Source organism: Oryzias melastigma, linkage group LG16 (assembly GCF_002922805.2).
Source record: "Oryzias melastigma strain HK-1 linkage group LG16, ASM292280v2, whole genome shotgun sequence".
NCBI lineage: Eukaryota > Metazoa > Chordata > Actinopteri > Beloniformes > Adrianichthyidae > Oryzias > Oryzias melastigma.
In genome coordinates, this window is record NC_050527.1 from 12,536,752 (window position 1) to 12,547,736 (window position 10,985).

Here is a 10,985-nt window from a genome sequence, read left to right on the forward strand (position 1 = left end):
AATACAAGAAACCCCATTTTTATATAATGAATCATTTAAGCTGGTGTATCACATTCTTTCAGATTATGGACTTTCTTACCTATAATAGTGTCTGCTGATATTGGTTTTTACTTGCAATTTAATTGTTTCTGTCTGTTTTTTTTTAATCACATCTCTGACCATTTAGCCACACAGAAGGTGCTAGATATACATTTGTATTTTCTGTAGTGCAATAGTTTCACACTTTATTAAAATGTATTAAAAACAAGAGTATGTACTGCTAATGTTTATTTGTAGCTATTTTGTAAACACAGGCTTGCTAGAAAATACATCGATGTTCAGTTTTTTAGTTAGTCAGTTAAAATAGAGGTTTGTGTTTATGTTGTTTGGTAATATTGCTCTTGTTCTGATACAAAGTGAAGGTCCAGTTGATGTAATAAACTTGTCTACACAAGTAAACAATAATCAACAATTCTAGTTAAATTGGCACATGGTTTTTGTGCACAAGTTAGCTGTTTGTTTTCACGTTTGCCTTTAAGTCAATATTTCCTTTCTCTGCAGGTGTACTGCCACCCAGTTTACATCCCACACATTTGCATGTAAATTTGCTTTGATATGGAAAATACTGAAAACAAATTCTTCCTGTCCTGATTAATAAGATCCAACCAAATGCACAACACTGTTGTGCAAATATGAGCTTGGGTTCTCTCGCCGTCCTGCTTTCATAAGTGAAGGAATTCCAAGCAGCTTCACCAATCAAGCAAGTGTTGACGGAGGATAGATTTGGATTGAGGAGGCGCAAGGGATGATGGGATGTGGATGTCAGAGGGGTGCTATGCATAAACGCAGCCTTATAGAAGGAAAAGGGGAAGCTGTTATCAAAGATGGTTGAGTTTTCTGCTTTGTACCCTTGAAATACAGTTAAAAATAAGAACATCTTGATTTTAATACTGGATTTCTAATCCATTAATTTACTAGTTTTTTTCTTTTTTTCCTCCAACAATAAAAGAAACCACCAACAGTTAGTTCAGAATGCTTACAGATCTTTTTTTCATTTTCTATCTTTTCTCTTGTGTTGTTCTGCAGGTACGACTACAGAGAGATGCTGTACAACTCCACATTCTGTCTTGTACCTCGAGGTCGACGGCTGGGTTCCTTTCGCTTTTTAGAAGCTTTACAGGTCAGTCCTACATACCGGTCAGCAGTCATAACTGCAGCTGGACATAAAATAATAAAATATTTAAGATGCAGATGGGATGTGTTTAAAATAGCCCTAGTCTCAGACCCAAATTTAGTACATACATCAGTGGCCCATGCAGATATATTTAGTTGAGATGACTTTCTTACCTCAAGGTTTCCATAATAACGTTTGGTGACTGATCTAGATGAACTTTTTTTAAGACATCACCACTGAAGCTGTGAGCCTTTTGAAAAGTGAAGTTGTGGTTATGCTTAGTTATTTCACTCGCTGCCAGTCATGTTGCCTCAGTGAGTCCTCAATGCCTTCCTTGTCGTCACATCTTATCTTCTTTTCAGTTTTTACTCCTTTTTCTCTGATTTTGCCATGTATGTGTCTGTTTAAATTCAGTTGCATTTAATGTTTTTTTTTTTTTGTTTTCTTTCGACCATGTAAGTGCTCTGTATTCTGGCTTTGTATCCTCATTTTGGGAGTTTTTTACATGTTTTTTTTTCAAGTGAGTTGCTTCGTTGTTCCAATACCTGCATGTCTTTTCACTTGAGAATGTTTCACGTAAATCAGCCTTCCAAAGCGTGCTGCAGTCTTTACTGTGGGTTAAAAAATAAATTAACTACGGGAAAAAATCTAATGAGTTGATTAGAACAACAATAATTACTTTACGTTTCAGAGACGGGAATTGACATTATGTCTTCAACTGAATGAAACTGTAAGAAAACCTACTCCTCCAGGGATTTAGGAGCAAGGTGTGAGGCATCAGACTGAAGTTCAATACATTGAGTTGGCTGTTCATCTGAGCACATGTCTTTTTGTCAAGGCTGCCTGGGATGCAAAAGGCTAAAAGAATAAACTTATCTGAGTTAAAAAAAAAGAAGATTCTGACACTTGCAGAAACCGAAAACAAACGCATTTGTGTGCATCTACTTTTTACTAGTTTTGCAAAGGGAATAACAGAAAGAAATGTATATCAAAGTGACATTTTTCTAAGTTTTTACTGAGTTCTAAAAACATGTTCTACAAACATTTATAAAATGCAGAAAACTCAAACTTCACGTCTTGCATTTTTTTGCCCGTTTGTAATATGCTGAGTAATGAGAGCGTCGCTCCACTAGATTCCTGAGTGGATTGCTCTTTAAGACAAGATAAGCAGGTAAAGCATGGTGGCCTTTGAGCAGATTGCTACCTTTGCTAATGACACCGCGGAGATTAGAGAAGCACTGCAGCTCTATTTCAGTGGAATTGGTGCCCAGTCGTATGTGTGCGTAGCGACCAATCAGTGATCAGTATCCTGCTTAGCCGATTAGAAAGCTGCCCGCTGCTGGCATGAGGCCACTAGTGCTGCAATCTGCATGAAAGCACACAAACTGATGACAGATTTGTATTTGTATGCAAAAACATACTCAATGCGGTGCCATGTTGTTCAGCTGCAACCAACAGTTTCTATTTTCAGATTGGTTTATAGAATTTGTGGTTCAATTTTTTATCTGTTTAATAGGGAATAGACTTTGATCTTTGTGTTTATTCTATGCAAATTAGTCTTTTTCTTCTATTTCCTAACTGTTTACTGTTACAAAACTTTTTGTAAAACTTATTTTTTTTTAATATTTAGACCTAATGGCACTATCTTAATCCAGCTAAAAATATTTTTTACTGTGTGTATTTTTGTCACTGCAGAAGTAAAAGTTAGAATAAACAAATGCTCGTTTTAGTTTTTTTCAACTGTGTTAAAGGGAAGTCTAAAGCTGTAAGGATTGGGAAATCAGCTAACAAATTCTTTACACTTTATTCTAGACTCTCAAAAGCTTTATGATTAGTTTGCACTATTTCAATACTATATCCGTTATTATCATATGTTTCCTCGTGACAGAAGCTCAGTTGATTCATCCTCGACATGTTGTTCCGTTTGCAGGCAGCATGTGTGCCGGTGATGCTAAGTAATGGCTGGGAGCTTCCATTCTCAGAAATCATCAACTGGAATACAGCAGCTGTGATTGGGGATGAAAGGTTGCTGTTACAGGTACATATTTTATGTTTTGAAAAGTTTTAATTACCTAAGTTGGCACACAAACGTGATCAAAAGTTGGCACGAGAATAAGAGCTGAACTGTTCCTGTGGAAGCAAACACTAAAATACTTCTTATTACTGGCTTTCTATCAATACTTCTAAGTCACTGTTTTTACAACATGTTTAAGTTAGGAACATTAAGTATTAAAATGTTTTTTTCCCGGCACTGACATTTTGAATAATATATAATTTTAATCTTTCTTTTTTTTATAAATTGCATTTCATTGTTAAAAGCTCAGAAACAGGTTTTATTCGTGGTAGCAGTTGTCTCCTAACTTTATCATCCAGATCGATTGCATTTCAACATTTTTTTTAAAGCATATTTTTATTAGTCTTTTTTTAATTAGTTTTATTAAAATATAAATTACTTTAGATTGCCATCTTATGTGTGCAAGAAAGCTTTGTAACTTAGGGCTAGATTACAGTTTTTCTTTCTTTTCTGAGCAAAAAAAATGATCTAAAATGTCTTATCTCTTCCTCAGATTCCCTCAACTGTGCGTTCCATCCACCAGGATAAGATTCTGTCTCTGAGACAGCAGACACAGTTCCTCTGGGAGGCTTACTTCAACTCTTTGGAGAAGATAGTACTAACCACACTGGAGGTACACTCAGAGATACAGATGTTTAAAGGAGGCGTACTCTGAAGCAGACAATTTTGCTTTGGAAGAAAGTTTGTTCTAGCCTGACTTGGATTACTTATTTGATAAAAATGCTAATGTCAGAATTTGTCATATTTGCAGATATGATGATTCCTAATTTTACAGCCTCACTCTCTAAATCACTAAAATCTCAGCCTATAACCTCAGATCAAAAGAAATTGGTTCTGCCACAGAAATTGTAAATCAATCATTTGATAGATTGATTGACCATCATAAAACTTATTTTCACCTTAATAATGATGAGACGTTGCAATAACAGCTGTGCTCAATTGTGCTTTCCAGTTAGTTTGCTATAAAGTACTTTTTAAACAACCATTGTGATGCTAGAGCATTTTAGATTTCAGCTATTTAAAGTTTCTTTTTTTATCCAAGGGTTTTAAATCAGTCAAATTATGCATGTGTTCTTTAGGATAAAAAGTGTCACTGTATTTCTTGGTTTGTATTGTGATGAAATAAATTTAGAATGTTTAATTACAGGCATTAAACGTATAAGAAAAATGTGCTGTAAACCAGAGGGAGGAGGAAGTGAGATGTTTACAGTGTTTTGTGGCTGCATCTTGCTGCGGCTTGTCTATCAGTGTTGCCAGTAGTTTGCTCCATAGTCTATCGGTTTTCTTCTCGGTGAGGAACAAGCCATCACACTCCTCATAGGGCTAGAATTACAAACAAGCAAACATGAGAAGAGGAAGGAATGAAAATTGATAAGAGGAACCGCACTGAACAGGATGTGGAACGCAGACTCATAAGGACACACTCTTTTACTGTAAATTAAATCTCCATATAAACAGATATGTTTTTTTTATTTTTTTACCAGTTAACTTTAATCCTTTTAATAAGCATGGGATTTTAAAATTGGGATCCCAAGTTTAGGATTTCCTAAAGTATCTCATCTTTACAATGCTGTCAGTTTTGTGTTAGATCAAGGTCTATTTGTCAGTTGCCATCTGAATCAGGCAGATGTGGAAGTCCTCTGTCAGCAGGGTTAGGTTGCTGCTCCAAGAAGCTGATCTTCGATCTGTTTACACCGTCGAGAGATCGTAATAATGCAACGGAAGATCAACCATGTTCCAGATTCAAGTTCACTATCAGTGAGCCAGCATCTTATAAATCTTTACAGATCAAAGTGTTTTTCCACATATTCAGAGAAGTGCTACTTCAATCATCTTTTAGTCTATTTTCAAAGCATTTAGGGTTTTTTTTTTTTTTTTTACTAGGATAATGCTGTTTTTCTGCCTAAAAAAATTAACTGTTTTCTAGGACATAGTTTCTGCAGAGCGACGGTAGTTCATTAGAAATTCACCTTGAGTTGGGGGTGGGAGTGTTGGCACTAAGTAACCCCGCCCCCTTTTCCTCCATTGCAGAGCAGAGCAGGGAGCTTGTGACCCTCCCAGCATATTTTTTACGTCACAAATATGCTCCTTTTTACTCAGCATATTTTTTTGTCTCCTCCTGATTCACAATTATTTGAATAAAGAAATACTTCATTTAAAAATGCCACAAAAACACTATTTTTATCAGAGTGTCTTTTGAAGTACATAATTCCTCAAATCTTGACACTTTTAAATATTTATTAATGACAAACTAATATTTCCACCTCGAGTGGGTGAAAGGGTAATCAAAGAGCAAATTCTGGTCTGACTTGAGCTGAGTTTTCTTTGGTCTGCAGCAGCATGATCTGTTTGAGTGGCTAATTATAACTCTCGTGGTTTGAGAGTCTCCTCAGAGCTTTGGAGTGGGAGAAGTGGATTCTGTGGGTGTGCAGAAGTCATTGATGTGTCATGAAGCTAAACAAATACATTTAAGAATTTCACTGAAGGTCATACAATGAAATCTGTAAAAAATCTGTGTTTATCTTTCTTCAAATGGACCGGAAGGACAGATGAATGTGGTTTTAAACCTAAAGGGACTCATTGGATGTTACAGCTGCTTAAGCGTTCTATGCAAACAGTTTTTTTATGGAAATCTTTTATTTGATAAAAAAAATCATCTTGAGTATATAAAAGAAAGATTTAAAAAAAAAATAGACAGTTGCGCTAAAAATAAAATGTCCTTCTTCACAGACTGCAGGATAAAGTAGAGTGGAATAATTGGATGATGGGAAGGATTGTCTCTGACGAGAATTGGCAGTCCAACAAAAACAGTCAAATGGAATCATCATCATCAAGATTTGATTTAGAAAGCCTTTCAAAACAAAAAAGAAATCCTTACCAAAGTGACGTACATCTAAGGACATAAAACAAACAACTTTAGAATGGAAAAAAAAGTAAGATGCAAAGATTCTAAAAAAAAAGGATAAAAAACTAACATATAAATTAATTTTTTAATTCTATTAAAAAAAGGTTTTGCAAGCAATTCTCTCAATTTTATTTGACACATTATCAATTCTTCAGGTATCATCTTTTAACTGACAGATTGCTCTTCCTCCTTCACTGATGTAGATCATCCAGGACCGGGTTCTGCTGCACGCCTCACGAAGTAGCCTCATGTGGAACAGCCTTCCTGGAGGACTTTTCACTTTGCCTCAATACTCTACAAACTTAGGAGACTTCCCCTTTTACTATGCTAAGCTGGGTCAGTACACAAACCATGCACACACTCACACTATGCAAGACAAGCACCAATTAAAACGGCCATGTTGTAGTCATGCTTGCTTAAATGACCAAGGATTAGAGGATTTAAAGAGCACTTATTCCTTCACAAGTCTAATTAGACTTGATCGGCCATGTTTTACATTATCAAAACATTTTGAATTAAACATCCGAACCAAAGCAGCTTTAAATGAGGTATTACAGATCAAAAGTGGTCATTGTTCACCATTCTTTAGTCGTACTTGTTAAGTACCAAAGTTGGAGCGGTGATGGATGTAAACAACAGCACCAAAGCATTTTGTCTTGTTTTTTTCTTCTGAACAGGTACCAAGCCATACCCCAAGTTTACAGCAATCATTCACATGGTCACCCCTCTGGTCTCTCAATCCCAGCCGGTGATGAAGCTGCTTGTAGCTGTGGCCAAATCCCAGTACTGTGCTCAGGTCATTTAACTACTTGTTTCTTTGTTTTGCACAGAGATGGTTATTCAGATCAGCAAGTCATAATTTCTAATATACACATTCAAAAAATATTTGGCAAATGTATAACGATTCTTAAAAATACTGAGATTTGTGCAAGTTTATTTCAGCTTTTGCATCACATCATTGTGTTTTGGTGGTAATAACATTAGATTACAGGTTGAAATTAATTTCTACATAATTTTTTTAAAATTTAAATCATTCTAAGCTTTTTCTTTAATATATGAACAGGTTTTTCAATATTAATCATCAAAATTTGGTTCAAATAATCAATGAATTACAGAACTAATAATGAATATTTGGTTCTTTCATGTGTTTGCATTGTGCAGGTGATAGTTCTGTGGAACTCTGACAAACCTCTTCCAGCCAAGCACCGCTGGCCTGTCACCTCTGCGCCTGTTTCTGTCATTGAAGGAGAAAGCAAGGTACATTTTTGTGATAAAAGAAAACTCTTTCAAATACTGTTTTAGAAGCCTTATTTGAGTAAAGTTGACCAAAAACATTTTCCGGCATTGCTTGTTGGTTGGGAAATGTCCAACATTCACCTGAGCTTTTTATTGGTGCTTCAAAACTTGATTAAAAAAAAAAGATAAATAAAAAACAGGTCTTTGTCGCATTTAAAGATACAGAACCACATCTAAAGAATATTTACTTTCATTCAGCACCCATTTAGATGGCTCTTATTTTGAAAATCTCCTCAGGTGATAAACAGCCGCTTTTTGCCCTACAACACAATCCCCACTGATGCTGTGCTCAGTCTGGATGAAGACACAGTGCTTTCCACCACAGAGGTCAGTCCATCTAAATGAGTAAAATCTCACTCTAGTTTTTATGTCCTCTTTTCTGCTTTAAGCGTCTTTAAAATACTGTTTCCTGGCTGTTCTCCTCCTCGGAATTCATTTCTTGCTTTTTTTTTTATGTTCTTTCCATCCAGGTTGACTTTGCTTTCACGGTGTGGCAGAGTTTCCCCGACCGGATTGTTGGTTACCCAGCGCGCAGCCACTTCTGGGACAGTAACAAGGAGCGGTGGGGCTACACCTCTAAGTGGACCAATGACTACTCCATGGTGCTAACTGGGGCTGCCATCTATCACAAGTACAGAGACTGCTCTCCGTTTTAATTGAACACAAGCTGTTTCTGTGCGCCGTCTTATCAACACTCCCCCATGCTCTCTCGCCTGTCCCTTAGGTATTACCACTACTTGTACACAACCTACCTTCCAGCCAGTCTGAGGACAATGGTGGACCAGATGTCCAACTGCGAGGACATTCTCATGAATTTCCTTGTGTCGTCTGTGACTAAACTTCCACCCGTTAAAGTCACCCAAAAGAAACAATACAAGGAGACTATGATGGGACAGGTAAGGCAGAATAAAGCTGATACATGGGGAGTTTTAGTGTTTTGTCTCTCGGTTGAACAAGACAGAAAAAGTAGAAATTTTCATAGATTTTCTCATTAAGCCTCATCTTTTCTGACTTTAGAGATATATTTCTACTTGATTCCTAATGTAACAACAAAAATTTAATGCCTATTTCTTTTTTCTGTCATTTGATCAGCAAAACTTTTTTCATTTGTTCACATTGTCTTGACAGTGAAATGCCACAATGATGATCAGGCACCTCTAGAATACTTTCAGTTGAACTTGAAGTCTCGCTTTACTTGCATTATTCATTTTGTTTATTTTTTTGTGTATCACCTCTTACCCCAACCCCAGAGCTCCCGAGCGTCTCGATGGGCTGACCCGGACCATTTCGCCCAGCGCCAAACATGCATGAACAAGTTTGCCAACTGGTTCGGCACCATGCCCCTGATACACTCCCAGATGAGGATGGACCCTGTTTTGTTCAAAGACCAGGTTTCCATACTACGGAAGAAATACAGAGACATTGAGAGGCTATAACCTTTCTGAAGACCCCTCACTCCGTGGACACAACCATGAAGAGCCAGAGGGGGGTGGACACCTGTGGGAGACGAGATGACCTACGGATCATTGAAGGCTGGAAGTGTATTAAATCTTGAGGAGGGTGAAGAAACTCGAACAAATATGGAGGAGACTTTATTTGTTTGTGTTCTTGTTTGTTTTTGTTTTGTATCCTGTTCTCACATCTCCATATTTGGAATTGCTGTAAATGGGACTCATAGTTCTCATATGAATAACTGGACCTCCTCCTGACCTTGTGGACTTGAACTCCAGACTGGTGGAGTTGGAAATCACAGCTTGCTGCTTTAGGATCTCAACAAAACCGAATCCAACTCCAACCTGCTGAAACTTGCGTGTGTTCTGCGCTGTACACTATGCACAGGTTTCTGAATGTTTTCTAGCCGATGGTATATATTATTGATAATTGTGAAGAGGATAACACTATTTTGAATTGTTTTTGTTATTTTTTTATGCAGTGAATGAAAGGCCGGTACCGCTCTACATGTAATGTCTTAACTAGACCCAAATGAAAGGTGGATTAGGAGGTCAAGTCCTTGTGACATCCACAGTGCCTCACCATTTATCCAAAAGCATCGGGTGTGGAAATCTTAAAAAAAAAAAAGAAAAAAATCACCTGGCACAGATTGCTACCTTTGCTGGTTTTATTTTTGTGAACTGTGACTTTCAGTGCAGCACGTTACATTCTCCAGGTCAGAAGAGAAAACTATTAAGCGATTTAAACACACATATATATATATATATTTGCCATTATGTGCCATTCTGAACATTTTTTTCTAGCAACATAATAATCCCAAAGTCACATGTCATGATTATTTTATTAGCTCCATAAGAACAGATGTGTAGACTGCTATTTAGTAATATTCATAATTCTGTTTGGAATAAAACCAGGACAATTATTTCTTTAATTTCATTTGAATTAATTTAAATAAAGATACACTACTAGAAGCCAGCCCTTGCATTAGATAATTAATGTTTGAGTTGAAAACAACTCTACTCAAAATAGAAACTGCTGTACTTTTTTTTTTTAATGTATCCTTAATCAAAAATCCAAGTTCCTTTGCTGACATGTGTCAGTATTTCAGACTGACATTTGCAGAAGTGCTTATTTTTTTGTATTTTTCATCAAAGTTGAATTTTTTTGTCTTTAGAAGAACGTGGGAGTGAAAAGTAGATGCGAAGCTGCACAGAGGAGGAGGGCTGGTGTCTTACTTGTGTGAAAGTGTTAGCAGCTTGAAAGCAAATACACACTTTTGCTAACTAAGCATGGTGCTGTGAGGACATCGGAATATTTTGACAGTCAGATTTCAAAGTGCAATATTTAGGATTACATTTTTGTTTTTCTCCGTTGTGTTAAAGTTATGGCGGGGCATTGGATATATTCTATATGAATGTGCCTTCAGAGGAAATACAGCTCACAAGTTTAATTTTTTTCTCCATTTTTAAGCATTTTTTTGTTTAATTTAAAGCATGTTTGTGCGTTTGTCTTCCTTTACAAGCATACGGTAACACAGATGTGTATGACACTTGGATGCTCCTGAGATTTGCCACCTCGCCTCTTAATTATTGACATTCCGGCTTCCCTAATGCAGAGATGTTTGCCGTCTTGTGACAGTCATTTTATTGTACTGCTTCGCTGTACATGCTAGACCCCAGGAGCTCTCTGTGTCCGTCACAGTTAAAGTAGTACATGTGGATCTCTCTCCTCCACAGAATATTTATCAAGATCATGTCTGGGATTCATCTGTTTCCTTCACACTGCTGAAACTGCTGACATGCTTTGAATTACGACAGTGGAAAAATTGTCAAAGAACGTCACAATTTTGTAAATGAGTTTTTATAAAAACTAATTTTTGAAAAAAATCCAAAATAAATAAAATTTTTGATAAGAATTCTGCCTCTTTTTTAACGGTTAGGAGCGATCAAAAATTTCTAAATATCATAAATATTACCAACCATGACTAGTTTTGTGGAAAACGCACAAGATTGTCATATGTAGTGTGTCGAAAGATGTGACTTTTTGATAAACCAAGACATAAAATGTCACATTACGGCTGCAGTGTTTCTCTTCACCCTGGAGCT

At 36.6% G+C, this 10,985-nt stretch overlaps 1 protein-coding gene and 1 long non-coding RNA gene across 2 annotated transcripts in view; one reads left to right on the forward strand and one right to left on the reverse strand.

Annotated features, from left to right (window-relative positions):
* The window catches only part of LOC112143494 (exostosin-1b), a 30,929-nt gene extending 20,834 nt beyond the window's left edge, over positions 1-10,095 (forward strand). Inside the window, exons 2-11 of the mRNA XM_024267523.2 lie at positions 1,066-1,159; positions 3,084-3,191; positions 3,721-3,840; positions 6,336-6,468; positions 6,810-6,928; positions 7,294-7,389; positions 7,666-7,755; positions 7,899-8,059; positions 8,153-8,324; positions 8,679-10,095. Coding sequence (XP_024123291.1) covers positions 1,066-1,159; positions 3,084-3,191; positions 3,721-3,840; positions 6,336-6,468; positions 6,810-6,928; positions 7,294-7,389; positions 7,666-7,755; positions 7,899-8,059; positions 8,153-8,324; positions 8,679-8,864 — 1,279 coding nt within the window. The 3' untranslated portion in view covers positions 8,865-10,095. The remainder of the gene's footprint in view (positions 1-1,065; positions 1,160-3,083; positions 3,192-3,720; positions 3,841-6,335; positions 6,469-6,809; positions 6,929-7,293; positions 7,390-7,665; positions 7,756-7,898; positions 8,060-8,152; positions 8,325-8,678) is intronic.
* On the reverse strand, positions 958-3,068 carry LOC118599791. Its single transcript, XR_004949294.1, has 2 exons — positions 1,327-3,068; positions 958-1,196 (listed from the first exon to the last, which is right to left on the reverse strand). It is a non-coding gene; the product is annotated as an uncharacterized LOC118599791 (long non-coding RNA).
* Positions 10,096-10,985: the final 890 nt, after the last annotated feature.